The sequence below is a fragment of the Parastagonospora nodorum genome (genome assembly GCF_000146915.1).
Source record: "Parastagonospora nodorum SN15 chromosome Unknown scaffold_4, whole genome shotgun sequence".
NCBI lineage: Eukaryota > Fungi > Ascomycota > Dothideomycetes > Pleosporales > Phaeosphaeriaceae > Parastagonospora > Parastagonospora nodorum.
The window spans coordinates 752595-780531 of record NW_001884552.1 but is presented as its reverse complement, the minus strand read 5'-3'; the positions used below and the strand labels follow the sequence as shown (position 1 = coordinate 780531).

The 27937-nt window shown below is 50.6% G+C and overlaps 11 protein-coding genes across 11 annotated transcripts; 5 read left to right on the top strand and 6 right to left on the bottom strand.

Moving 5' to 3' along the window:
* Positions 1-1500: 1500 nt before the first annotated feature.
* On the top strand, positions 1501-4513 carry SNOG_02928 (hypothetical protein; the record flags this gene model as incomplete). The annotated part of the gene is made up of 5 exons (XM_001793470.1): positions 1501-2282; positions 2331-3352; positions 3459-3585; positions 3644-3953; positions 4013-4513. The coding sequence occupies 5 exons, from the start codon at positions 1501-1503 to the stop codon at positions 4511-4513; spliced, it is 2742 nt and encodes a 913-aa protein (XP_001793522.1).
* Positions 4514-5229: 716 nt separating this feature from the next.
* SNOG_20031 (hypothetical protein) lies at positions 5230-5830 on the bottom strand. Its single transcript, XM_001793469.1, has 4 exons — positions 5700-5830; positions 5559-5642; positions 5464-5511; positions 5230-5402 (listed from the first exon to the last, which is right to left on the bottom strand). The coding sequence occupies exons 1-4, from the start codon at positions 5700-5702 to the stop codon at positions 5373-5375; spliced, it is 165 nt and encodes a 54-aa protein (XP_001793521.1). The 5' UTR covers positions 5703-5830; the 3' UTR covers positions 5230-5372.
* An 880-nt stretch (positions 5831-6710) lies between these two features.
* On the top strand, positions 6711-9491 carry SNOG_02927 (hypothetical protein; the record flags this gene model as incomplete). The annotated part of the gene is made up of 4 exons (XM_001793468.1): positions 6711-6797; positions 6844-7740; positions 7788-8594; positions 8646-9491. 4 exons carry the CDS (start codon positions 6711-6713, stop codon positions 9489-9491), a joined length of 2637 nt encoding a protein of 878 aa, XP_001793520.1.
* Positions 9492-9542: 51 nt separating this feature from the next.
* SNOG_02926 (hypothetical protein) lies at positions 9543-10407 on the bottom strand (the record flags this gene model as incomplete). Its single annotated transcript, XM_001793467.1, has 3 exons — positions 9543-9734; positions 9781-9891; positions 9940-10407. 3 exons carry the CDS (start codon positions 10405-10407, stop codon positions 9543-9545), a joined length of 771 nt encoding a protein of 256 aa, XP_001793519.1.
* A 328-nt stretch (positions 10408-10735) lies between these two features.
* SNOG_02925 (hypothetical protein) lies at positions 10736-10974 on the top strand (the record flags this gene model as incomplete). Its single annotated transcript, XM_001793466.1, has 3 exons — positions 10736-10776; positions 10825-10883; positions 10943-10974. The coding sequence occupies 3 exons, from the start codon at positions 10736-10738 to the stop codon at positions 10972-10974; spliced, it is 132 nt and encodes a 43-aa protein (XP_001793518.1).
* A 279-nt stretch (positions 10975-11253) lies between these two features.
* Positions 11254-11568, bottom strand: SNOG_02924 (hypothetical protein; the record flags this gene model as incomplete). The annotated part of the gene is made up of 3 exons (XM_001793465.1): positions 11254-11292; positions 11345-11404; positions 11455-11568. 3 exons carry the CDS (start codon positions 11566-11568, stop codon positions 11254-11256), a joined length of 213 nt encoding a protein of 70 aa, XP_001793517.1.
* A 993-nt stretch (positions 11569-12561) lies between these two features.
* On the bottom strand, positions 12562-14638 carry SNOG_02923 (hypothetical protein; the record flags this gene model as incomplete). Its single annotated transcript, XM_001793464.1, has 2 exons — positions 12562-13653; positions 13703-14638. The coding sequence occupies 2 exons, from the start codon at positions 14636-14638 to the stop codon at positions 12562-12564; spliced, it is 2028 nt and encodes a 675-aa protein (XP_001793516.1).
* A 1641-nt stretch (positions 14639-16279) lies between these two features.
* SNOG_02922 (hypothetical protein) lies at positions 16280-17554 on the bottom strand (the record flags this gene model as incomplete). The annotated part of the gene is made up of 1 exon (XM_001793463.1): positions 16280-17554. One exon carries the CDS (start codon positions 17552-17554, stop codon positions 16280-16282), a length of 1275 nt encoding a protein of 424 aa, XP_001793515.1.
* A 1807-nt stretch (positions 17555-19361) lies between these two features.
* SNOG_02921 (hypothetical protein) lies at positions 19362-19910 on the top strand (the record flags this gene model as incomplete). Its single annotated transcript, XM_001793462.1, has 1 exon — positions 19362-19910. The coding sequence occupies one exon, from the start codon at positions 19362-19364 to the stop codon at positions 19908-19910; it is 549 nt and encodes a 182-aa protein (XP_001793514.1).
* A 2962-nt stretch (positions 19911-22872) lies between these two features.
* SNOG_02920 (hypothetical protein) lies at positions 22873-24208 on the top strand (the record flags this gene model as incomplete). Its single annotated transcript, XM_001793461.1, has 2 exons — positions 22873-23974; positions 24153-24208. 2 exons carry the CDS (start codon positions 22873-22875, stop codon positions 24206-24208), a joined length of 1158 nt encoding a protein of 385 aa, XP_001793513.1.
* Positions 24209-24850: 642 nt separating this feature from the next.
* Positions 24851-25507, bottom strand: SNOG_02919 (hypothetical protein; the record flags this gene model as incomplete). Its single annotated transcript, XM_001793460.1, has 1 exon — positions 24851-25507. The coding sequence occupies one exon, from the start codon at positions 25505-25507 to the stop codon at positions 24851-24853; it is 657 nt and encodes a 218-aa protein (XP_001793512.1).
* Between the last annotated feature and the right edge of the window lie 2430 nt (positions 25508-27937).

The window sequence follows — 27937 nt, the reverse complement described above, 5'->3', positions numbered from 1 at the left end:
GTGTATCGAGAGATGGTCTCGGAATTGTTTGCTTTATTCTCACATCCTCATCTAGAGCTTCCTGCATGGGAGCCCGGTACAAATGTCGAGCATAACGATTCACCATGCTTTTGCAGAGCTGGTCGAGAAGCGCCTCAGGAGCGGAAGGATAGAGTGTCTCCAGAGCGACTCGACATAGGAGCTCATAGCGATACGGTTCAGGCTTTTCGTAGAGTAACTTTCTCGCCTGGGCAGTCTCCGTGATTCTGGACGAACTCCAAATGGCAACACCAATATGACTTAATTGTTCCAAAGCTTCACCAATAGCTTCTTCATGGTCTCTTACAGAAATCAACATATGATCTTCGCTTATCTTCTTGCGATGCAGATAAGTTGGGGTCTGTCCAGAAAGCATCGACTTGAATGTACCGGTGCTCTTTCACTAGACGCATGAGTGACACGGTACCACCAAGCACTAATTTCAACTCACAGTATGATAAGTGGCGCCTCAGGTTGATCAATACACGAATGATAATGTCCTGGATCCGGGGTTTGTTGCTTAAACGGCTGTCGAGATTTGTCTTGTGGCCAGCGAAAACTCCACCATACCTCGACCAAGCTTCGAATTGCCACTTGTGTTGACTCAAACATTCAGATGCTACAGGAGATCCTTCCTGTACCTTTATGATACATTCATTCAAAATTGCTTCGCAATGGTTGGCCAATTGTAGTATGGGCTGTGAGACCTCTCCTTGATCACTTCTTGCTTCAGTCAGCGCAATTTGATTTCGCTCGAGACCAACCATGAGTCAGAAATCGAAGCTCCACTCTTCAAAATCTCAGTTGACTAGGTGGTGATGCCTCTTTCAATTGCTCGTAGCTCTGGAATTGGTTTTCTACAGACCTGTCATGGGCTATCTTCAACGGCCCTCGTCTTTCTGACATCAATGAAATGAGCGAGCAAGCCCTGCCTGATGATACCTATGGTAGTGTACGGAGAACAGTCTTTTCTTTGACGGAGTTAGAGTGATTTTTTGAATACTGACTGAAGAGGGCAAGCTGAGGACTGGGAGTTTTGGGCTGATGAGGGGTCAATCTTTGGGTGGATACCTCATTAGCCTGTAAGTTAAGAGCTGTGTAAATCAGCCGACATAAGCCTCCTGCGCCAAGTTCGCATGGCCTGTCCAACGCAATCGGCAATACAAGTATTTCAACTACTCGGTCCCCATTCTGGGTACCTCATCTTCACTGTGAAACATAGCATTACCGAGATATACGTATCATAATGCTTTCCACGTCAGAGCAACTCCGGCCTGCAATCAGAATGTGGCATAGGGCACGATAGATTTGCAGCCTAGTAATTTGTAAGCGACAGCCTGATCTAGTTAATGGTTGAGCAACATGGTGCGCATATCGCACAACTAACATTCCATTTAGACGTGGGATCGAACCATACCTGGGTACGAGGTGGTTTCAGACCTTACATGCACTTGCTGTGGAATTCTTGGAACATCCGGAGCTATGGCCTTGCATCATTTGCCTCTGTTGAAGGCGCTTGGAGAGAATGCACATAAAATCCGTCGGCTTCCAGTTTCGGTTGAGCTTCTCGACAAAACCACACAGGCCCCATTCGATGCCAAATTAGACTACGCAGAGCGCTTTGAATCACAACTGCTAGAATTAGTGAGGAAGAAGTTGTCACTTGAACATGTGCAATCACTTCCATCGAGGGAGGCGCTGGCCCTCGAATGTGGACTGGATAGTCTCTTCGGCCATCTCACCAATATCTTCAACAGAAGGCTACAAGTCGACCGTTCACAATCTCGGTCTGGATTTAGCGATACTGTGATACGTTTGATAGATGTTCTAGATGACGCGCAATACCCGGTCGATCTCTGTGGTGAAGGTGGGTCTTGCCTTTTCAAGTTCGACACAATTCAGGATGCAAGAATCGCGCATTCTTTCGCGCGAAACGTGAACCACATTCTACAAAAGGTTCACATGACCACTTCAACGCACCGTAATTTATCGAGACCAGTCAAAAACCCACAGGCTGAGGATATTGTCGACACATGGATCCAAACCTTCGGGCGCGCGTCGAGCGAGCGTCTTGGCCAAGTGCTAGATACCATCAAAGCAGAGTTCGATGCTTGCGAACTAGCACAGGGCGATACAACACATGAACTGCAGTTACTAGTTTCAAGTTATGAGAATCAACACTGGGAAGCACAAGGAGGACCTAATATGTGTTTATTGTGTCCTGGGGCAAATGCATGGCAGCTTGTCAGATGTGACATAGGATCGTAAGTCTCAGACTACTGTTCCAAGCGTATACCAATAATGAATCCCAGGGGCCTCTCCGGGAATGACATGCACATAACATTATGTCATGAAATGTGCGAATCAATCGACTTCGATCAAGGCTTAGCCCTCATGTTATATGAGGACTCAAATTCGTTCGAACCAGGTTCTACAGTCGTCGACTTCACACATAGGCCCTTGTCAACTAGTCTGAAGGGCCTGATTGAGAACGAGTCCCTCTTCAGTCTTCCAATTGTACCATATCGTTTTGGAAGGAAACAGAGACGTTCTCTAGCAGCAAAGCTGGCACTTCACCTCTCAATCTTTTGTCCCTGGTGGAGGCACGCATCAGCTCCATGGGACGAAAACGCAGTACACTTCCTCAAGCTAGACTCTGGTAAAATTGACCGAGAGTCCCCATTTATAGTCTGGAAACTCGGGACTGAGGAATGCTACGGTGAAGAAATTGATGCTAGGGTGCTCGCGGGGTCGTTTGCATCTTTTGCGAAACTTCTCCTCGAGATAGAGTACGGGTCCATTTCCAACATGGGTATTCCAGAATACGAGCTAGACAATGGTAACCTGGCCAAAAGTCTCCGGAAGATTCATAAAGACTTGCTACAAGACGCAGACCCAATCACCCAGGGACCTTACATGGAAGCCGTGCGAGCTTGCCTCGACTTTCATCAGCGTTACAAATTCGAGCGCTCGCGACAGGATGTGAGCTTGCGATCAGTAGTGTTTGAAAATCCTCAGGATACGTACCAGCGTCTGGTTCGTAGCGAAATCACGTCCAGAGTCTTAAAAGGCCTCCCAGATTTTGACATTCTCTCAAAGAGACCTGAAAATCCTGGAGATAATGTAGCAGAGCATGGCGACTACCCTTGCGAAACTGATTGTGAGATAATCGATGACGATGTTGTTCCAGAATACCGTGATGTTCCTGGAGATCTAGTGGCCGTTGAAGTATCAACTATTCCCGATCATTCTGTTCAACCGGTTCTGAAGCGTAAGATATCGCAGAGGTGGGACAATCTGCAAAACGGCAGCCCGAGTGACGAGTTGGAAGAAAGTCTACGTTTGTCACTGTCACTGACTGAGCGCGATGTAAGATCAATGTCAAGCAAACGTATATGCCACTGCACCGCTGTCCAAAATCTTCCACTGATTCGTTTTAGTTATCATACCACGAGTCATAGAGCCCTCTTTGCACGACAGCATAGAGAGTGTTATTCGGGGTTTATCAGACGCTGAGAATGGTCATCTATTTGACCACGAGCCTGCACCCGATTCTCAACAAGCTCAGTATGTTTCATGTCCAGTTCGTTGTCTGTTCCGCGGGCTGATAGCTGCACAGAGAAAGAAGAACGGATAAATGGTTCAATAATTCCATCAAATTCCTCAAGGCCCTACGACTTGGTGAAACCTCCGCTGAACCCTTGAAAGTAGCGATACTTGACTCCGGCTTCAATCTGAAAAACCCAGAGTTCAACACAGATGAACGGAATAGGGTCAAGTGCTTTAAGTCGTTCGTCGATGATGAACCCAATGTCGACAAAGTTGATCATGGCACTTTCATCGCCACTATCATTCTGCGTCTTTCCGTCAATGTGGATCTCTACATTGCTGAGATCACCAACACCAACAATCCAGACGTAAAAACCGTTGTCGAGGTAAGGATTTCTCCAATTATGGAATGTGTTTAATACGTACCCATACTAACTTTGACTAGGCTCTCAAATACGCCAGGACAACATGGAAAGTGAATATGATATCGCTTTCTTTCGGCTTCGACCGTAGGAACCCTTCCGATGGTTTGTTTGAAGAGATCAAGGCCTGTCTACATAAGGACATTATCGTATTCGCGTCCGCAAGTAACGATGGTCCCGAGGGGTCGCGCACATATCCGGCGAAATTTCCAGATGTTATTTGCTTCCACTCTGCTGATCAACGCGGGAGGAAATCCGAGTTCAACCCTACACCTCGTGGCGACGGCGATCTGAGCTTTATCGGCGAGCATGTACGTCCGACATGGGGCCGTACCGACTTGACGAACACATCGCAGATGGTTTACAGAGATGGCACGTCATACGCAACACCTGTTGCTGTTGCTTTTGCGGCATTCATGATCGGATTCATACACACGAAAGGCTGGGCAGAGTGGCAGTGGACATATGCGCCATCGAGCCCTATTGCGGATGATGGAGCCAAGTATCTGTTGCTCGTACTTTGACGTGTCGAGCCATGCAGAGTGTTTTAAGATGACGAAAGAAGGGTCGCCGATCATGGTACAGGTTGTTTAAACTTGTTGCCTCAAGAAACAGGTCAAGATAAGGAGTTTCGCGTCGGGTGCAGTCCCATAAGTAAGAATTCTAGACATGTCTATTAACCCAACACCAAAAGGTCCCGAGCGGGATGTGTGTCAGCTTGCACAATCGTATGGGTCTCGTCGTTCACGACGCGAACGTGGGTAACGTGGCTGTGCAATGTTCAGCTCTCAGCCAGCTTCCAAGTTCTGGACAACTTCGCCTGGCTGAGCACGGAAGAGCGCATCCGTGTCAATACAGCATGTCGACGCGGGATGGAAGACCTCATGTAGCCCCATGTGTGAGCACCCCCACCACGCCCTGCTTGATTCAAGTATTTGACAGATAACAGCCCAAAGCTCGACCGAAGCTCGGATCAGCACGTCTGCATTTAAGGCTGTGTTAGCTATCGCGTGTTGTTGTCAGATACTTGCTCATTCCCTACCTATCAAGGATAGGTTTGGTGCATGTGCGAGAAGGCGTGTCCCCTTACGTGAGTATGAATACGTCGCTATGTGGATTATTGCAGTCTACGATGATAGATCATAACGAGTCTTCCATAGGCTGTAACATGTACATCTAAAGAATACTGCTGTATCATCACCATCCAATGACCCTCGGCATGTAACTACCAATTTTTTTTGTAGATGTGATGTATTGTGTCGCAATCGAGCGGTAGACAATTTATGAGTCTCGCGCTATCTATGGTGCTAAGAACGTATTTCCATCACGAACTCCCATGGCCCATGTAAATTTACTGTACGGCTGTCTAAGACGCTCCCCTATTTATTTACGACATCGAGAATATATCTCTCTCTGGTTCCGATCAAATCAGCCTCGATTTGCCTCCACTCAGTCCGCTCTGTCACAAGCTTACCATGTCCACGTTTTCACTCAAACTGATACAATAGGTATTGTGTCGCATCTATACAGAGTTAGTCATGGTTGATCGTCGATTTGAAATGTTCCTACTTCGATGTAGAAGTTCCCTACACCAGCCTGCTCGGTGACTGCTTGGAGAAGCATCCTCGGGCTTGCTACCCGTTTTGTAGGCAACTGAAAATAGTGCTCGTATTTTCTCTCGACCCTGCAGACTGATTCATGAGAGCTCACCATCGCGCGAGCTTTACAAGCTTCGAAGGATGTTGGCGCAACGCGAAGAATACACGAGGAGCGAGACGGAAGGTCGGAAGAAGTGAATATCGGAGAGCAAAGTAATCTTGAAGGAAGAAAAGGCTTACGTCACATCTCAACACGTTCAGGAGGACCTCATGTACTCTAAGTAAGTGCGACGCCCCCCTCCTGGCAGCTCAAAGTAGCTTCTAGCAGATGACACAAAGCCATCCATTGGTGGCGGTGGCTATGCTGTAATTTAGCTTGGCTATAGGATTGCCGTGCCGCTGTTACAAGATCAAACTCGCTTATTCTCACCGGTTCATTGTGCAGCGGCGCCTGCAAAAGGAAATGGTCCCTCTTCGCTTGCTGACTGCAGCTCCAACCAACTTCAGCGCCCCACACCCTCTCCAGAAGGATGCACATCCACATCATCTTCCTGATCCTTCGCATCCCGTGTTTGTAACCCAATCATCGCTTGAATGCAGACTTCGTTGTTGGTGTCGATGGCTACTAAGGTATGACTCGGCCGATCAGATTTTAGCAGGACTGTTTCTCAGATGCATCTAAGGTCTACATTTGCGATATTTTCCTGCTTTTTTCAGCATAACGTACAAGTGTAGCTCAAAGTTATTGATGGCTATCGTTAGTGAACTTACAAGGGCCCTTGCCTTGGTTCCCAACAAGCAACGATCCCGACGCTGTTTTCTGGCCCCCGACCCACAGCTACCCGAGGTTGCGTAGGTGATGGAAGATTGCTTACTGTTTGAATCCTGATGGACGGCTGGAAGCGAACCGTAGACCAAAGCTTTCGAGATGGTGGTGTCCCTGCGGGAAGAAGCAATCTGGTATGTGCGGCTCCTCGGTATCCATGCTTATGGTACCTCCGCACCACTAGTAAAGATCGTGATGCTCCAGTTTGACTCACATTTACACTTACATTAGCAACTTACTCGAGCGCTTGAGCACTTGGGCCAATAGTGTTTCGCACACTATCGTATGCAGTACGACATGCCGCATGGAACGGAGACACAGTCTAATGCGTCTCCAATTGGTGGCTATGCACCTGCATCTTCACAGGACACTGAGTCTGAGCTGGTATGAAAACGTTCTTCAAGCACAAAACCTTTGCTCACATGTACAGGCGTTAAACGAGAGCGTACAAAATGGGCCCCAAGCGTCAGCCATGCCGGACACTGTCTTTTATGGCAACAATAACTTCGACGAAGATTTCATGGCGCAGCTGCCGACCAAGCAGCTTCCTGAGAGCTCGATGGGAGACCTGATCAGCGATGCTGGGTACTCTCTAAAGTCTACAGACAAAGCCGACGAAAGGCCCGGAGATCCCAGTCTTGACTTGACAGGATTCGGCACGCAGTTTGAGGTTGAACATGGACAGCCAAAGAATTTGATTCGAGACCTTGAAGCTTGGATCAGAGAAAAACGGGTGGCTTCTTCTGAACCTAGAAGACTGTTTCTGCCAATCGATCAACTCGAAAGATGCATGACGGCAGGTAACATCAAACTACAACTTCGTCATGCTGGCGTACGCGAAGACGTTGAAACACTCTCAGCCAGTCTAATCATGCGGGGGAAAAGCTCCCGACAAAGGATATTTGCAATACTGTGTATGATCGAGTTATCTGCGCAAATTGGCGCATTCATCAAGGCAGGTATCTATGATACTGATCTTCCGTTCATCATCAAGGAGAACAAAGTATACAGCGAGGTAACAGAAGGATCTGAAAGGTATTTGAAAGCTAGGCTGGCACTCAAACCTGCAATTTGGCGAACTATCTACTGCGAAGCATTTGAAACACACCAGGGAGAAATATCGCCTCCGATCTTCAAGCTCACCTGGGCCGCCAATGAGAAAGTTCTCCATTTCTCACTTAAAGACGAATTGGTGCTACCGTTCATGGAGGTCAAGGAAGCTTCTCAGGAGGGCACGGTCAACGGAAGTACTGAGTGGGAAGGCGGAACATCTTTTGTGCGGAAGGTAAAAATACATGCTGCACATTACAATGCCCATCCAGACATGGTGAGTGCCACCTTGGCTACAAACTAGATGCTGCTAACTCTCATGAGGCGGCAAAGAATGACACTTACTTTGCGGTTAAGGAGTTGAAGGTTGTGCATGATTCTAAGAAAAACCGCAGCTACAAACAAGATCGCGAAGCCGTCGCACTCAAAAGGTTTCACGACAAGAGTCATCCGCACCTGATCAGACTTCTCGCAACTTACACATATCGAAATCATTTCAACCTTATATTTCCGTGGGCGGATGGAAACCTCAAAGAGTTTTGGGAGAAACGCTTTCCAGACCTTGGGATGGCCCGCGAAGACCCAAATATCGTAAAGTGGATATCTGCACAGATACTTGGCCTGTCCAAGGCGCTTAAACTCATCCACTACTGTGAAATAGATGAAGCAAACCCTCAAGGCTTGACTGCTGACGAGCTGAAGAGGCTACATGGGCGGCACGGTGATCTAAAGCCAGAAAACATCCTCTGGTTCAAGGACCACAAGAGCGTTTCCGATCAAGCGGTAACCGGGGTTCTTCAAATTGGCGATTTCGGATTTGCAGATTTCCACAGCAAAGATTCTAGATCGCTGGTTCGTCGGAGTGCCGTCAACGGTGTCACCGAAACGTACAGCGCTCCCGAGTTTGATGTCACACGACAGGTGTCCCCACAATTCGATATCTGGTCCTTCGGCTGTATCCTGTTACAGTTCGTAGTGTGGTATATGTATGGGTGGCGTGGTATCGAAGGCTTTTCAAGCGAACGAATCAAGGATTCGAAAATACTCATTTTTCCATCCGATAACTTCTATTCTCTCGAAGTGGGTGGTACGAATGGCTACAAAGGGCGTGCGAAACATTCTGTTGTGGAAGTAAGTATCCTTAAAACACAAAAACGATTGTAACTAAGAAACGTTCGCTAGATGTTCAGGCGACTGAAGCGCGAAGCCTCCAACGACTACATTTTGGATCTAGTCGAGTGTATAGAGACTGATCTTCTGCGAGTGGACAACACCAAACGCGCAAAGATTGAAACAATCGTTGATACGTTCACCCGGCTTGATAAATGTTGCCGAGAAGCAATAACATATTGTACTTCAAGAACCAAACCAGCCTCAAGGACCGATTCAGGTTTGTCTGAAATTGTCGAACTTCCAGAGTTTCCAGGTGGGGCCACTCAGGACCCATTGGCCGGAGTACCAACAAACGAGCTCTTCGTTGCACCGAGGTCCAAAACTTCCAGCAAATATACGAAATGGCCCGAGAAGAAAATCGCCAATACTACGAACGGTGAAGTGAAAACTTCGCAAAAGAACGCATCAACGGTACCACACGTGACAAGTGTCGATATGGTGGCGCAAGCGCCCTCGATAAAATCAGAAGGAAGCGTAGACAGTGCTCAGCATGCAAATGGTACGGATTCTGCATCAGCTGGTGGTATCGTGCGAGGGGATTCGTCATGGTCCACGCTCGAATTTCCACCTCCTCTAAATGGCCAAACACAACCAGCGCATAGCACATCTGCGCCAAGCGAATCCGCTTCTTCTCAAGACACGAACGCTAATCTGAATCCCAATTACGAGACCCGGCCTGCGCACCTGGCCCCTGTAAATTTGAACGTCCCGCCGAAGGTGGTCTTGATTAAGACCATGCCAAACCAATTGGAAAATGAATCTCAAGAGACTGGGACACCACAAATGCGTAAAGGTTTTCGCGCACGCTGCAGGAAACTGTTGTCAAAAGTCGCAGATTCTTTTCTTGGGAAATGAGAGACGTTGCTGTCAGCAAAGTGACTGACGTTTCCATGTGTGGCAGCGCCGTCATGTCCAACGCATCTCCTCTTCGTCACTCTTTACTGGTCCGCTACGGCGGAACATGACGAAGAAGTACCAAAGCCCAATAGTGATCGCTGTAAAGAACACAGTCACGACCACGTAGATCCAAAGGTACTTGGATACTAGTGCCTTACCCTTGTCATCGTTCCAATCGAAGAACGTCATGGAGAAGACAGTCTAAAAGGGTTAGCGAACAGCCTTTTACTGATGGAACTGTACTCACAGCAAAGAACGTCCCAGGAAGAAAGACCATTGTGACAAGAGAGATTGATCTCATGACTTTGGAGTCTTGGCTGGTCGCAAGCGCAATCTCAACGGCAGTCTCGCTTTGCGACTGAGATGGTCAGTAAGGAACGAGCAGTGGGAAGGAGTGGCTGTTTACCCATTGCGTAGCCATAGCCATGCCGTCAACGCGCATGTTGCAGTCTCGTATCTTTTCGTCGTAATCATCTATAATGGCAGAGAGGCGAACTTTTATTTTCTCTCCGACCGCTCTCACGTGGTCGTTCCCATCTGGTCCGTCTTCGCGCTCGTGTAATTGTAATGGGTATCCAATGTAATTCTTGTTCATGCCAAAACTTTCAGAATCTTGCGTGTGACTCCACGAGTGGCGTGGGCCATGCGCATTGTTGAAGTTCAGTTCGTTTGGTCTTCTATCGAACAGTGGTATTTCTAGTGATGTTCTGTTGAGTGTAGGGTATCCCAGCTGAATGTACTCTCGCCCATATGCTGCTTTTACGCAGTGTACATCATGGGAGACATTCGTTGGGGCATTCGCTGACGCCTCTGGACTAGTATTGAGTGAATTCGCGTGCTCAATGATCTTCAGTAACTGAATCTTCCATGTCATGATTGAATTGCGAAGATAGCTGAGGTTCAGCCATGTTTCACGTTTCGATTGGTATCGCCTTTCGACGTCAATCTGGCGATGATCACGCGGTTTGCTGGTCTGCATATCCAACTCGAGAATTTTTGCTTCCACGTCATTGATCATGGAATCAACAAGCCCGGTATGTCTTATGAGTTCTATCTCTGCGAGTATCCCTGGAATTAGTAAAGGATGCGCAGCCTCATGTCGCACATTCCGGAGTCTTTCAAGCATCGCTTTTTCTGTCTTAATAGTTGTCCCATATATTATTGCACATGTGAGACCATGCTGCACATGATGAGTTGCCGACATGGCCAAATCCGAATCCCAAGAGTTTGGAGTCCGGCAACTGTATACTCAAATGCACGAAAGTAATTAGCAAAAGCTAAGGTGGGACAGGAACTTTATCTCACCATATGCAGGACCGCCCATTTCCACATTATTGCACGAGAATGTGGGTACGTCGGTGCGAGTCAAGGTTCGAACGATTGAGTCGTGAACCTGGAAACGCTCGCAGATTCGCTCAAATGTCGACTTCGAGAACGGTAGATTCAGCAAACTCCGAGGTCTTCGACTGGTCGCTTCTTGTGTCAGGGTTGCTTCCTGGAACTCATGACCTTTGTGTGACTTTTCCTCGAAAGGTGCAAAAGTCGTCTCACGACGTATTCCCCGTTTACATGGCATACTATCTTCCGCTTCTACTAACCAATCTCCGATCGACATTGGACATGATCCAGCTGAATGTGGCGACTCGTTGTTCGTACGATCGGCTAATCTTTGGGGTTATCACCGTCAGATTACTTCTTAATGCTGGGTTCTCATAATTCCTTACATCAAGATAAGTCCTCGATCAGACTGATCGCTGTACTTTTCAGATTTTAGTATCTCGGTCATCATGTCTTCAGTTTACACTTCTTACCTTGTTCAACCATGCATCCCAGTCCTCCTCTGATTTCAAGGACCATACCTCGGCTCGATACTGGAACACTCGGTTAGCAGAAAGGTATCTGAGTAAGAGTAATTACATACCTGATTCTTCTTGACAATTCTGACCACCCTCGAAGGACGCGAACTGTACTTGAAAATGCGTCGCAGCATTACACCATTGCGGCTGAGACAAGCATTATCGCTGGGCCAATCCATCGGAGAAAAGCGAAAGCAATGTTGGTACTAATAGCTTCTCTTCGCAGCAGGCTGGGGTGCTCCTGCCTATAAGCTGCATGCGTGGCGAGGCTGAGACGAGGCCCTGCAGTACGACCTATGGTGGGACGTGATTAGTTGACCGGTCAGTCGACTGCAAACGGGAATTTTCCGCCCTTCCGTCAGAATTAAAGCGACACAAAGGCAGTTTCGCGTTGTCTGCCTACCTTCACCGCGAGACCCGCGTCACCAGCCTTAACCGGGCTCAACGAGGCTGAATCCTCTGATCTCAACAACGTGGTGCAGCGACGCACTGCCAACAAATCCGTCGAAAGTGGGGCATGTTCACATCCAATAACGAAGCGAACCCAGATTCTTACAAAAGCCGCAGGCCTCAGGGCTGTGCAAGAAATCTCTGCGTCGTAGGCCAATAAACTGCTTTTTCCTCACAGTCTTCGAACCGAGTTTACCGCCACTGCGCCTCTGGAAATCATCTCCGTCCGTCGACATGCAAGTCGTCATCGTCTCAGCCAGGTACACAGAACAAAACGCGCTTGAAGCGTTTTTCGGGCAAGTGTTTGGATATGGACAGGCTCGAGTTACTGTAGGTCCACCACTTTACATTCTTGCATTGAAGCTCCTGACTCTAATGTAGTGGACACGCGGACGTTTTCAATGCACTTTGCCACGGGCTTTAACCCCGGTATGAGTTCCTCGCCACAACTACAATTGCACTGCGCACTAACGTACATGTGAAAGACTGAAGTGACATCGATGAAGGCGTCGGTGGAAGAGATCTCATTATTGAGATTGATCGTGGGTCAGCGTGGGAGTAATGACAAAGGAGACGTGGGCACCAAACACCGACCGAAAATCCTACCCTGTCTAAATGAGATATAACACCAGTCCTGTCAAATTGTTGTGTCTCTTAGATAGCCATGATATGAAGGCACGCGGTGAAATGAGAGAGCCATTTCCAACCAACAGCATCCACTTTCAATGGGGCACACCTAGCTGAAACTGGCTAATCGCCTCTCTCTTCGGTTCCTGGATGTAGAATTCTGCCTGCAGAGGGAGAGGAAGTGTCACTTCTCTTAACGATTCGCAAGGAGCGTCAAAATACCTGGAATCGCGCTCTCCCTTCTCAGTCATTTTCTTGAGCTCTACATGCAACTCATGGGCGCTAATGCGGTTTTCCGCACGTACAACAATCATCTTCTCTTGTATCAGCCACAGTAAATCGTGAAATAGCTGTGTGCAGTGCTTCGACCGGTGCAATCTAGCAGCCTTCTGAGATCGTGTTAGCGCAGGCACAAGTAGTAGCCGTTGCGGTCTTCTCACTTTAGCGACAGCCTGATTGACAGTCACATGAACGAGTTTGTTCTGTTTGCGCTCCATCTCAAAGTACAAGTCTGTCTGGCTTCCGGAGGGAAAGGTTTGAAACAGGTCGTTGAGAAACTGCAGGCGCGCATCATTGCCCTCTAATGCCCAACAGACCCATTCAATCAAGACACAACCAAGCGCCCAGACATCACATGACCGTCGGATCTTGAAACCCTTGATGTTGAACTCTGGCGCTTTGTACCGTGGAGCACAGCGCGCTTTGGTGTTTGATTGAGTTCGACTCACGACAGAGTTCAAAGTTGCCAGACCCAGGTCCGCGACGACAACTATGCCGCGACGATCTGTAGGCGAGTCGCACCAGAGTAGATTGTCGGGTTTTATATCGCCATGTCTGCCGTACTCTCTGCCATCAGGTACACCGAGGATATCCGCAGGTTGGGAACCTGATGGGTCGTGGATGTACTCTACCGCTGCAGTGATACCAACGATTTGCTTCAGCATCCAACGAGCCATACCTGGGCTGACTTGAGGAGATCTATAATGACTCCAATATTCTTCAAGGTCATAGCGGGCCAGTGGAAAGAGCAGATAGTACTGGCCATTGAGTGTCCATGTCATCAGTAACGTGACGAGGTGATCACAAACAAATCCGTTGAATCGCCCCCCCGCTTTCGCTTCTCTGCGGAACTCTACAGCGTCATTCTTCAATAGGCGCTTCAAGGCAAACTCGTCATCGGTTTTGATCTGCACTATTGATTAACAACAAAACATGCCAAAATTTGGTGAGCCTTACCAACCGTAGACGATTGTGAAAGCCGTGAGATGCCCGTGCAAGCTTGATCTTTTGGATCACCCCATAACCTCCCTGCTGTCGCTCTTGCTCTTCAATTATCGGTAAAATCTCCCTGGCGCTGAACTCTTCATGCTTCGGTGTGCACCCGTCAGGATCGAATCCAAGAAATTGGGGACTCATGGCATACTGAGATGTAAGAAATGTTTCCCTGTGTAGGGTCTTCCAACCAATACGAGAGAAACAATTCACTTTGCGAGCCGTGGAATTTGCGCCGTATCGAAAGAGTGGACATAGAGAAGAAGATTCGTCGGTGTGCAGTGGTAGATCTTTGTCTACCAATCCTTCCGCGATGACCTCTTCTATGCACGCCCCTTTATCTATGAGTGCAAGAACGGCAAATATCTTTCTTCGATATTTGAGGATATCTTCCGCAACTGTGTCGATCGACTTCGTAGCAAAAAGTGCAGGGTTCTCTCTTTGGTAGCTCTGCAATTCTCCGACGATGCAGGGTTTTGTCATAGTCCTTGCTAAGATATCATCCGTCCAGAAGTGCTTCACTCTTGTATCGGCGTGTCGGTGTCCAGACGTGCGCAACATGTGACCAAGACCCTCCTCCTGTTCCTCCTGTTCCTCCTCATCCTTATCATCTTCTTTGACATGGTTTTCCAGCCTCTGCGATGTGGATACGATTTTTCTTACCAACTGGTCCGCAGGGTCCCGTACTGAGCAATCAATCGATTTTTTGTTGAGCCTTTGGGCGCTCGATCGCACTGCTGGTGTCGCCGTTGTGCGTCTCCTAGCATCGGAAGAGCGGTGCAAGCTTCCTTGACCATGGGGCGTAGCAATCTCCCTCTCCGCTTCATATGCCGAGTAATCGTCAAAAGTGAGCTTTGGGACTTCGCCGTTGGTGAGAGGTATTCCCTGCTGTGTACTCATGTTGCAAGCTCAGGGTGAAGAGGATAATGTGAACCAAATCGAAGATAGCGAAACACAAAGACCACAAAAATGTAGCAAAGGCAAGTAGACGCTCGACGGAGGGACTCAAGCGTTCATATCCCAGAATGCAAGCACATAAGGAGGACCTCCAGCTGCGCCCACGACCACCCCAGCGGTTTTCAGAACATCCCGCAGTTCTCAGAGCACCTGACGAATTATGCGCAGGCTGCACGAAAGGTCGAGTATGAATCGTGCGCCATCTCGGCATATGATTGCTTACATGTAACCGTAAATGCGTGGAGGACCTCTTGGTACAGCTCGTGATGGCTGACCTGCGCCTGTGCCGTCGCAAGGCTGAACACGGAAGAATCGATCCGTGCCAGAACGGCATGCGAAAACTGATCGGCGTGGGTTGGAGGACGTCGTATCGGCCAACGTAGAGGCGCCCAAAAGACACCCCGCTTCTGTGAGCAATATGGCAGCCGAAGTATACCCCAGTCCAAGCCTGGCCGAACCGAGGTTGGGCACATCTGCTCTTAAGGGTGTGTTAGCTATCACGTATTGTCGCCAGATGTGTGCTTATTCCCTACCTATCAGGATAGCTTGGATAATCAACGATAGTTAAGCTGCTGTTTCGTGGAGACCGATACTCCTCCTCAGCCTCATGATGTCCTCACTGCAATAATAAGGAACAAGACTGGGCGCGACGGCAAGCCTTATATGGTCATTAACCAGCTTCCGTACCCGGTAAACTCTCCAAATATTATTAGCAAGACGATGCCATCATCCAGGACTTTGTGTACTAGACAAAATAAGACAATACCATGATGCTTCCCAATCATCACCAAATTAGGAAAGACCTTCAATTACACCGCAGCAACGTCACCCAGCAAGCATTCAAACCCATCAGATGTTCTCCTGGACACCCTTGCTACAGTGAGATTCAGGGAAGGATACCCAGAGATGTCAACAGCTACTTCAGCCTCACGTGTCATGACCAACGCCTGTCTTACTTATTCCGCCGAGGAATCTCAGGATAAGCAGCCTGATACTTTCGACGAAGGCATGCAGCTCATCGTATTTATCACTGAACGTGTCTAATGGACACCAAAGCGTAATGGCCCTACATGCCGAGCTCTTTCAGGGAATCAACAACGACCAGGCTGAAGCACAACTAACCTCAAGTCAGCCCAACCCTTACAAGACGTGCAGCATAGTCTGTGGCTATGCTAAGACATCATCCTAGAGAAATATCCACCTACACAAAATAAATACCTTGATACAGCCCATGTTGTCTGACCTGCAGTGCAGCTATCGTAAGGCTGAAAAGTGACAGATGATCTCGCCACCTATCAGCCTTGCGACAACATTGCCCACCGGTCAACCGATATGAAGGACGTTCAACCACCCCAGCACTGACATGCATGTCTGACAGGACTAAAACGTCTGACACATGCATCGATGACGTGCGATGAAGACGTAGATCGTCGCACGGGCTGTGTTCAAAGCTCACCAAATTCATCTGGCATGAAAAGAGACTAGAATGGAGTAAGGCAAACTTCAACGTATTGCTACGAAGCCGCGGTAGATGATCCTATTAGGCAATCCTACCTATCATGAAATGATTCGAAGCGACGCTATTCAAGGCGGTGCTTCCTGGGCGATGACACTCCTCAGCCGACCAACCTCCTCATGCTCCACCTTCAACGTCTTCCAGTTCAGCTTTTCAAACGCAGCACTCCAAATCTTTTCAGCACTGCCCCTGTCCTTCGAACTCTTGACGTCCTCTCTGCCAACGTGTTGGACCAGGCTGGGCGTGATGGCAAACCTCAACTCGTCTCGCTCGTTCGCAAAGTCCTCGATCAAGACGTCTGTAAAGCCCACCCGCTTCTCCTTGAAGTATGCGACCAGTTGCTGTGCTTTGAGGTTCGGGAAAACGAAGGCTTGGCTGCAACATCCGAAGTGCGGCATTTCATGAACGCCATATGGCATTGGGTGGACGGTCATACGACCGAGAGAGAAGTAGAATAGTATAAGAGCAGCCAGGCAAGCGTAGAGCGCAATGAAGGCACGGGGAGTCGTGAGAGTCATAGAGAGCTTGGTCCGGGGTTTGAAGACGCGCACAAAGACCAAGAGCGCACTCGGCAGCGCAGCGACGAAGATCGAGCGCCATAGGTATGACTTCCAAAACTGCTTGTTCCATCCCAGAAACTGCTCGGTGTAGAATAGGCGGAGATAGAAGAAATCGGGCTTCGACCTGCGCAGGGCGGCCTGTTGCTCAGCTTCGTGGATCGCAGTCATGGTGCGATGGTACCATCCATCCATGGCAACAGTATCATCCTCGAAGATGGCGACATACGGTGTGAACTGTTCTGCGCACTTGTTCAACAGGTAAGCGTAGTCAAATGCGGCCTTCTCGACAACCCGCCCCCCAACTTGCTCCATGTTGCGGATGTACTGCATGCGATCGAAACCGAAGTCATATGTCGCAACCTCATCTACAAGACCGGAGAGCCATGACTCAACGTACGACGGGTGCTGTGTGGGGTCCGAATGCGCAATGAAGACGATGAGGTAGATCTCCTCTCGCTCCTCACGTGTCAAGCCTTCGAGAAGCGAGCCCAGAGTGGCAGGCAAATATGAGTCGACGTCGCGCTTGATCGACGGTATGCCGACACACAATTTCCTCCTCTTCTCATCCTTGCTGGCGTGGTAGAAGTCGTTGGGCGCATGGTCGAAAGCTGCTACATAGGCTTCGGCCTGCTGGCGGCGGAATGCAGAGTATCGCGGAGCATAGCCCGTGCTTGCGCGGAAGTAGATGGAGGTGGGGTCGACAGCCGATATCGAAGTGATGGTGTAGAGAAGTAGGAGCACGAGGCCAACTGCGATTCCGATTGTTAGCCTTGACATATGCATGATTGCAAGTTTAATTGATGCTGTTCAAGGCGGCCGGCGTGGTGCTGCTGGCCGACTGCTGCGGCGACGGTTGAGAGTGCTCAATAACGGAGGAAGGTGGTGGCATGTTTACAAGACCATGAGGAAGCCGCTGGTCAACGGCGCGGCTGAGCCGAGCCTCAACACACGGCACGGTGGAAACCCGCACGCAGCAAGCAATGGAATGTAAATGCAGACATGCTTTCAAGCGCACATCACGTCCCAATGAAAACGATAACAATCACGAGGGATCGGTTAACGGTAAGATGGATGATCGATGTCGATATCGAATTTCGGCTGACAATGCATGTCGCGTCGGAGTTAACGCGTCGGGAGGTGGCGCAATGACGATCTATGTCATGTCCAAAGCACCCTCCACCAGTTCACGCTGCTGCATGCTCACGATTGACTCACGCACCCAATCTCACTGCCTCATAATCAGTAGTGACTCAAGTCGGACCAAATCTGCATCCGACAATCACCTGTCATCACACTCCGTCTCAGCGTCTTGACTCACAGCGACGACGGCTCACCCCACTCCCCCGCGGCGGCCATCCCATATAGTCCACCACCGAACGCCGCAACTCCCGGTCAGCCGCAGCAGAACGGCTTTCAGTAGCCTGCCATGCCCAAGAAGCACGCACCCGCCTACACAACCACCAAACCAAACTATGTGCACCCCTCACTCCAAAGCTCGCGCGCCTCGCCGTCCACGCCCTCAGAGCCCCAAAGCGTAAACCAGCGCATAGCCCAACTGCGCCGCGAACAAGCTCCCCGAGCAACGATAGAACAGAGGAATGAAATGCACTCAGGAGTAAGCAGTCGCACTGTCCCGCCTGATCTGCGGCGGATACTGGCTATACCAGAAGTTAATGCTCCGAAACCAAAGGCTGGCACGAGGCTGCGCATGCGAGGGCCTGGAGGCGCGAGACCACCGCCTGGTCCAGCTGCACCAACCAGTTGGCTCAAAACGAGTCGGTATGCGCCCAAGCAGACGAGGGACTATGGTTGGAAGAAGCCTGGCGAGCGGGCGGCGTCACGGCTCAGCCATCTAGCAAGAGTAACAGAGACAGACTTCAAGGTATGTGCGATCCTGGCAGGCAGGTCACTGTCGCTGTGTTCCAGGGCTTAACCATCGAAAGCAGACTTCTTACGATTGAGTAGCGAATGCCACCGCCGAGAAGCTTGCGACATCATTGTCTGCGGACCTTTGCCGAACACTGGGTCGAACTATCCGAGTACGAACAATACTATATCCCAACGCTCCCGATGGTGTTGAGAGAGGCTTTGCTGAGCTATCTCACGCTCTATGGCGAGGAGGGGTGTCTCGACTTCAAGTCGTTCAAGATACTGTTCCAGCCCGAGGAAGACGGCGCACTGGAGTGGGAGGATGTGCGCTTCCTAGACCTCACTGGCGTGTTGGGTGCGGACTTCTCGCTCAACGACCTCGGGAAGTGCTTGAAGCGCGTACTTTCGCAGGTACCAGAAGACCTCAAAGCATTGAGCTTAAGCGACACCACGTCGAAAGGCAAAGCGAAAGCTCCAGTTGATGTGGCAGACTCGTGGGAGGAAGAAATCGACGACGATGACGATGCGCAACCCGCTCCTTCCAGCACAGCTCACTGTACCGCACTTCACCAACCTCAGTCGCCTCTCCCTTGCACATGCAGGAGAGTGCGCATCTTGGCCAGATCTACTAAAGATCTCACCAAACCTCAACAAGATCACCCACCTATCGCTCGCATACTGGCCACGTCCTACCTTGACTCCAAACTCCTCAACGACATCCATGGTGTCAGACTACGCCCGCGTCTCACTCGGTGGCACACCATTCTACTCCGACCTCGACGATGACTGGCATGAAGCCTCTAACATCCTACGCCGCTTCTCCGTGAACACATACTCATTAGAATGGCTCGACCTCGAGGGCTGTCAATGGATCAGAGCGCTGACATGGCATCCCTTTACGCCAGACACCACACAACATGCAGTCGACACGTGGAGTATAGCAGCGGCATCACCCGGTCCCGATTGGAACGATGCATGGCGGCGCATCGTGTACTTGAACTTCTTTCAAGGCTGGATCCCAGCCGACAGAAAGAGTCTGCAGAACATGCCTGCAGGCGTCATACCTGTGCAACTGATGCGCTGGCTGAGAGAGAATAAAGATGAGGATATGAGCTGGAAACTGAATGCGAAGGAAAGAGGTTACGCGGTGCAGGAGTGGATCGAGAAGGAGAAGACGAGCAGGAGTGTGGCATCTGAAATCCTGGCGATGAGGCGCAGGAAAGAGGGGAGTTGGTGCAAGATTGATCCCGGATGGGGGGAGGAGGTTTGAAATGCCGACGGGGGTAATGCGGTACTCTGGCTGGTTCTGGTCAAATATTTGCAGAACAAATCGTGCAACCAGTTCGCGATCCAGGTCTTCGCATTATCCATGCAGAATGAATCGTGCAACCAGTTCGCAGCGATTTAGGTTTTCGCGTTCATCTGTGCAAGTCCAGACATGTGCGATGTTGCAAATGTGCGTTTTCCCAGCTCGAAGGTGTCTTTGATGCAGCACACAACACACGTGTGTCAGACAGTGTGTTCTTGATTTCGATGGATGAGCCGAATCTGTGTCACACACTTGTTGTGCAATGCGCGCCTTGATAGACGAAACATTACACATGTGAATGGGTTGCGGCTCGAATCGTCCGGTGTTCGCGCTCCCGTCGCTTCACACCTCCAGGCGCATAGACTCATAGATGAAGCCAACGTCTATCGCACACGGTGCGCAATGCAAGTCGACGTGGTAAGGCAAGTGTCCCGCCTCCCTTACCAAAGAGGACTCGAGCTCTCCACAATGACCATCCCCTTATGTCGAGGAATCGGTGGGTAATCGGCATCCTCGAAAATTGCATGAAGCTCGAGCTCGCGCTTCCAATCTTGTTCCATAGGAGATTTTCCTGCTAGCGCTTGTTGAGACACGAGCAAATAGGGACGGGCACTGAAATAGCGCGCGACCTATCTCGGCGTCTTTCGTATTAAGAGGGGCACGCTTTCGCGCGCCGGAACCAAAGCGGAGATTGAATGCGATGGTGATGTTGTAAAAATAAGCAATACGAAAGATAACTGTTAGAGTTGTGCGCAGCGCTCTGTGGAAATTTGTTGTTGTTTTTTGTTTGAGTCATGGCGCAGGGATGAGGCTTGCAGCTTCTGCAACGTTGAGAGTTCGCCATGGAGTAAGGGAAACATACACAAGCTTTCCCAAGATCGACGTAGGTTTGCGACAGGGATCCTGCCGACGGCATGACCTCAGCTGACGACGGTTACCAAGCGCTGTGAAACTTCGAAACCGGGCTGACACAAGAGTTGATGACAAGGTGTTTGGACAAGAGCGCAACTGCAGAAGGACGCGTGTAGTCGCAGATGTGAGAAAGCGATGGATGGAAGTTGAGATGCCGCATGAAGATAGAAAGCTCAAAGAAATGTTGGAATATTGGAATAAGCGTAGCTACACTTGCCTGTTCGGTAGATCTCGCAGGGCTGTTCCACGTAGAGTGTCCGGGGTAGGAAGTAGATCGCGCAGCTATACTGAGCCAACTGTAAGACGGCACTTCTGTCAGAGAGACTAGATTCGCGAGACTCGCACAACATGTTTCGAGCCTATGAAGTGAGGCTGCATAGTTCAACCGGCGGTCCGATGCACAGGGCTGGTGCAGAGACTACTGCTTGATGTTCAAGATGCTGTCTGACAAAGTGTAACCAGCGCAGAACAAGTATTCAAGATTGATGGTGCTCGGAAAGACTACCGGATATTTGCATTGCCTTATCTGTAATCGGTGATTACCGTATTACCACAGTCCCCAGTCCCGCAAGAGTGGCATAGTGGGCGATCTGGTAAGCGATGGACAGGGTCTACAGATGGAGCGGTGTTCTTGTCATGTTCGATGTGCATGAAGTATGGTGCAGGACCAAGGCCGGTGCGAGGGAATATCCAGCGTCCATGACGTAACGAGTTGTCCGCCGGAGAAACTTCCTTCAACGAAGCTGCTGTACTTTAGCAAAGATGTCGGCATCAGCAACGTCTTCCACCAGTTGGAAAGCTTTCGAGCACAGTATCCATGCGTGAGCGGCAAGTGAAAACCCGCCGAGGCTGTGGCCACATGGCAGCAATGTCTGTGCACGGTCTTCGTATAGCAGCAGAGGGTTCGTATATTTATCTGCGACTGCATTGCACCTGCCGACAAGAGCGGCCAAGACGTCACAAGTAGTGAACGAATCGTGCTAAGCTTAGCTAATTGCGACTTGTCCGGGTAGGCTAGACCGCAAATAGCAGAAAGAGCTGTTTCAGCCTGCCGTGCCGCGCGGCGTACTCGAACCGATCTCGCCCATGGACAGCTGCGAGGAAGGTTTGCTGGTGTACCAACGGCAGGCAAAAGATGGCGCCGGTCCCCCTCGACGAAGACATGTCAAGACGAAAAGAGAGACTTAGTTCCAAGTGAAAAAGGGGGTTTGTGCACCCGTGGCAGGGACAGGTGCCTCTGAATCTTTGGCGTTGTGTTCGTCACTGCATCCGTTCGGTAGACCCCTGGAGCGCTGGTGGCGCTAGGGGACACGCGTTGGCTGCGGTCTATGATTAGCTGAGCGGCCGTGGCCTCTTGTCGGCCACTCCTTCAGCTGCCGGGGAGTCGCCGTCATGAGTAGAGTGGCGATCAGCAGTGGGCGTGAGGAAGAGGCAGGTTGCGGCCTTCGTTGGTCGGGACCGAGTCTCCCTTTGGCGGTGGACTGTGTGCGTGACAGGGCCCTGTCAGAAACGGTGGAACGTTAATGGAAGAAGACAGACGCGGCTACCAATGCTTAGCGTGCATTCGCTGAAACTGTCGCCGGGGCCTGCGAGCGAGATGCGCCTTCTATAAGCTGCGTCGTAGCTTCCCTCCCAGGTCCGGCCAACATAGAGAGCGTTTTCCTCGTCTCTGTACCTTTGGTGTCCAAAACCTTCTGAAATCTCTCGTTTTCTTTCCCTAGCGCAACAATTCCCTAATTGCGCGCTCAGCGTCTCATCTCCACCACTCCGCTGCACTCTCCTCGACTCGGACTAGGCCGACACTGGGCTAGAGATAAGAGGTCAACACTTCCTAGAGACTCACGCTTTCAGACCCGACCTCGTACATACCTCTCCACGGCAAGGGCGTCTGCCGTGCTATATTGTCTTTTTCTCCGCCTCCTCCCGCGCCGCGCCTACTGTTCGGTTGTCATTCTCGACATCGCCCTCCTCAAATTATTCTCCGACCGCCACCGAGCACTCGCCAGCCGCGATGCTCACCTTTAAGAAGGCCCTCGTGCTTTCGCTAGCATGTCTTACCCTATTTTTTCTGTTCAAATCGCACCACCAGAGCTCAGCGCCCAACTTCCGCAACGCGAACGAAATGCCACGGCCGACCGCGTGGAAGCCTGAGTTCGAAAAGCAAGAAGAGGCACAGAAGGCGGCCAAGGAGACTGCAAAGGCAGAGAAGGCCTTCAACACGCCCGAGCCGCCGCCGAAGAAGCCAAAGACGCAGATCAGCATGGATGTGCTGACACAGAAGCCGCTCCGCGAGCAGCTCGAATACCAATTCCCCTACGATGTCGACTCGAAGACACCCGCATACATTTGGCAGACTTGGAAATACACTCCCGCGCAGGGCGAGTTCAGCGATGCCTTCCGCGAGGCTGAGGCAACCTGGACCGTTCACCACCCGTCCTTTGTCCACGAGGTCATCACCGACAACGTTGCCGTACACTTGATCAGGCATCTCTACGCGTCGGTGCCGCAGGTCCTCGAAGCCTACAATGCGCTCCCGCTCCCAGTCTTGAAGGCCGACTTCTTCCGCTACCTGATCCTGCTCGCGAGGGGCGGTATCTACTCGGACATTGACACATCTGCATTGAAGAGCGCAGCCGACTGGGTACCCAAGGACGTCCCTGCCAATTCCTACGGCATGGTCATTGGCATCGAAGCCGACCCTGACCGCCCAGACTGGGCTGAGTGGTACTCCCGCCGCATTCAGTTCTGCCAATGGACAATTCAGTCGAAGCCGGGCCACCCTGTCCTTGTCGACGTGGTTGCAAACATTACAGAGGAGACATTGAGCCGCAAGAAGGCAGGCAAGCTCAGCAAAGATCACAAGGGCATAATCGAGTTCACCGGCCCCGCTGTCTGGACTGACAGCATTTTCAACTACTTCAACAATCCCGACTATTTCGACATGAGCACCAGCAAGGGCAACATCACTTGGGAGAATTTCACCGGTATGAAGGCGCCTAAGAAGGTCGGCGACGTTATTGTTCTCCCCATCACAAGCTTCAGCCCTGGTATCAAGACCATGGGCGCTGGCGAGGAAGATGACCCAATGGCTTTCGTCAAGCACCAGTTTGAAGGTATGTACATTCCCCGCTCCCTTTCCACCCTACCTGCACGTTTCAACATGTCCCTGCACTCGGTGGGTCGCGCGCGTGCGACCTCGAGGTGCCAACGGCCTGGAACCGATACGCCTAGCACCGGTCTAGATTACACAAGCTTTGCATTATTTGATCAGGCCATACTAACGTGTCACAGGTACCTGGAAGCCCGAAAGCGAGCGACACATTGGAGAAATTTTCAATTCAGCCTAGACTAAACTGGCAAATTCTTCTTGCTTTTTATTGAAAACCCCTACTTCGCCATATTCAGTGGGCAAATCCCGCCCGTACAACCGACCGAATGGAAATACATAAGGTGCGGAAAGAGACGCCCGGCGGGGAGTCGCACCAGTTGGAGGTGCGACGCAGGACGTTACTCATTCGGCTAGTCGCATACCACGCTCGTGGTATCGTGGAGTCTGAGCCGCCCATCAAGGCGAGACCTTGTACGGATACCAAAAGTCTGGATTTACTGGCATGGCGCAATTATCAGGCGGCGAACAACATCGATGTAGGCTTCAAGCGCTGAAGTCTGAGACGACGCCGCTACACAACCTGGCATATACAAGTTCAGGTAGCATTTGGGACGGCGGCGTATTTGTAGCTCTTATCATTGGACGGTCACACGAACGAGTGCAGCATAGACAGCGTTGTTTTAACAAGATTATACGAATGGACAGAGACCTGAATCAGCAAGCACTCTTTAATCACGTTTCTAGGCCAGTACAAAATCGTGTGTGTCTATTGAGAAATAACACCAACGTGATTAAATCAAGGGTATAAGACGCCTAAGAAATCCATCCTATGACGCGCGCGCCTCAAATACGCATCCAACATACTTATATCCCCATAGTTCTACTCCCTCTTGGACCCCAAAGCCTTAACCATGCTCATCAAACTCCCCCCCAACGTCGGCCTCTTCTCCAACTCCCTATCCTTCGCATACCGCTTCTCATACTGCCTGAGCGTCTCCTCATCCAACACGCCATACACCTGCCCATTATCATGGATATCCTCGCCATCCCCAAACGCATGGTGGTCGTGCGGATGGTGACTATGATGCGACCCATGCGAACTGTGCGAGCCGTGGCTGCGCGCGTAGATCGCCGGGCGCTGCTGCTGCGGTATCGATATCGGCGCTGAGCTGCTGAAGTGCGGGCGCGCGGATTGCGAGAGCGAGGAGGAGCGGCGGTGGGATGGCGGGCCGTTGGGGAGGTGCATCATCGCGGCGTCGTGGGCGGTGGGCGAGGAGGAGTAGATGGGGTTTTGCGGTGGGTATTGGTGCTGTGGCGAGGAGGCGTAGGCGGGTTGCTGCCAGGGTGAAGCGGGAGAGGTGGAGTAGGCGGGTTGTTGTTGGGGTTGTGGGGGGAAGTAAGCGGTGGGTTGCGAGGTTGGTGGGCCCGGGGTTGTGGGATATGGTGGGTTTGGTGCTTGTTGGTATTGCGGTTGGGGATGTGGTGGGTATTGGGATGGGTGTATGTACCCTGGCGTGTTTGAGCCGTAGGACGACATGTTGAAGGTTGGTGTTAACTCGAATGTGATGGTCTACCCGCGTATGGCTATCCGCAGACTTTGACTTCGTCTTTATGCTTGTCCGTGTATTTGCCCTGTTTTGCTGATCGGCGAACTATATGTCGTATGCGGCTGGAATCGAAATGTTATCGTTCCTTGTAAATTAACTTTGATGGATATTTCCTCTGATCGTGAGATTCGTGTGTAATCGTGGATATGCGTAGATTTGCGTGTAATCGTGATTATATGCAGCTTTCAATCAAACCCCGTAAGATCCTACCGGTGACTGTATATATACGCCATATTCTCACCGGCGCCGTATCCTCACCGAGCTTCTTTCAGACCACATGCTCCACTAAGCCTTGCGCGTACATCATCGCTCGGCACGCTCCATCCGCATACCCGTTTTACCAACCAGTAATCGACGCAGCAGCTGCCAGAGCGCCAAGGCAGACTTGGTATTCCACTACGCGATGATGGCGAAAACGCGAGGGGCAACTGGAGGGAGTCGCGCTATGATGTAATGTGTCTTGGCGCAACGGCTGAACGCTGCGCTGCGTTGAGAGAGGCTGGGTACCTGGCTTTAGCGAGATCTGGTGGTGTGGGGAAATGGGAAGAGGTTGGTGGAGATGGGATGGTGGGTTGTAGATCGCTTCCTTGCATATATGGGTGTGATGTAAGCTTGATGTTTGGGGTGTGAATGCCCAGGTGTCCTTGAATGACAGGGTAACACAACATGCTTCGAGTTCTTGTGATTCCGACGTTCTGGCACTTCCAGTTCTCCCTTGCAGATAATGCTTGGTTGAGGAAATGCGCACGATAACTGTGCCGCTGAGAGTATGAAGACGCGTTTTGTCGCTGACTGGAAGCTGAGTGACAACAACGCTACATAGGTAGCGTTTGTGTTGACTTCAAAAGTCATCCCAGTGCACTATCGATCTGAGTGCATTGTGAGGCAGACACTGTATCACCTCGCAACATAGCGATCATAGACCTGTTGCTCGCACGACTATCCTGCATCCGAACTGCCACTACTACGCGTCTCAACATATGCCTGACGATATGTTTACAAGCACTGCAGTGCCGCAGGCACTATCGAGATTCAGCGTCTTTGGAATACAGTCACTTGAAGTGAACAAGTAACGATGCCAGTGTGGGCGAGCAGCTCTTCCCTAGCACGAAATCAATCTCCGGTCCACATACTTCTTAGCAAGAACCATATTCAACTCAAAAGTAGGTCCGATCATTGGGTTGATGACAAAATAGAAGGCTTCACTCGTTCAAATCGCGCCCAAACGACCATCAACAGGAGGAAACTAGATCGGATGGAGCAGGCGACAGGCAGATGGATGATTGTTCGAAGGAAATGAATTGGCTGGGTTGAGAAAGCTGAAATAAGAGTAGTGCAGTCTTAGAAACAAAGCGTGAGCTTGCGCAAAGAGGAACGACGCAAATTGGGAGTGAATGTTGATGTGATGGACATGGTGTTCTTGGGGGTGTTGTTCGCTGCAGCGCTTAGCACGTTGTACTTCATCAACTGATATACTTGTTCCTCTTACGCTATTGCCGACTGTCCTATTACATTTACCTTCTGGAGAATACAAAGGGGACAAGTTGAAGAAAGGTAAAAGTGGGTTGCATGCTTCGCACATATCTCGGCGATTACGCCACACCGCGACGCCACCATCTCAGCCTTGCCGTGTTTAGGATCGGCGGTGCCTATTTCATAACTGTACGGGAGGCCTGAAGGGCTGCACCTGACACGAATCAAACGCTTGCAGTGAAGCAGCGCCACATACTAGAAGTACCAAGCATTGGCTTCCTTGCGTCATGGTTGTTCCTCCCCACCATAAAACATTCGGTTGCGGGGCTGTGTTGCCCATTCATCATTTCTGCGCCTCAACCCCACCAGCATAGCCTTCCTGCGAACCACGCTTTGTCGATCCTGTCCAACTACAAGGGGCTCATCACCTGGGCAACTTGCCATTTCACTTTTTCTACACTTCACGATCCTCTTCAAGCCCAGCGAACTCACAGCAGTGCGCCTTGCTACTCCCACCTGGACGTGCTTAACTAAATACCGGAACTATCGATCCTACATAAAACTTTGAGGTCAAGCGAGAATGTCATACTACAATCAAGGTGGATATGGCCAACAGCCGCCAGGCCGTAAGTGCTCACTTCCTGCGCCCGGCGATCAGGCGTGCATTGGGAGCCTGCTTGACTTGGCAGCTTATGGTGACCGCATACTAATATCTTTCAGCTCCCCCTCCCCAAGGCTACGGTCAACCTCCTCAACAAGGCTATCAACAACAACCTCCAATGCAGAATCAACAATATCCCCCCCAAGGCGGCTACCCGCCTCAGCAAGGCTATGGCCAGAACGCCTCAAGGACAATACGGCGCACCGCCACCCGGCCAGTATGGTGC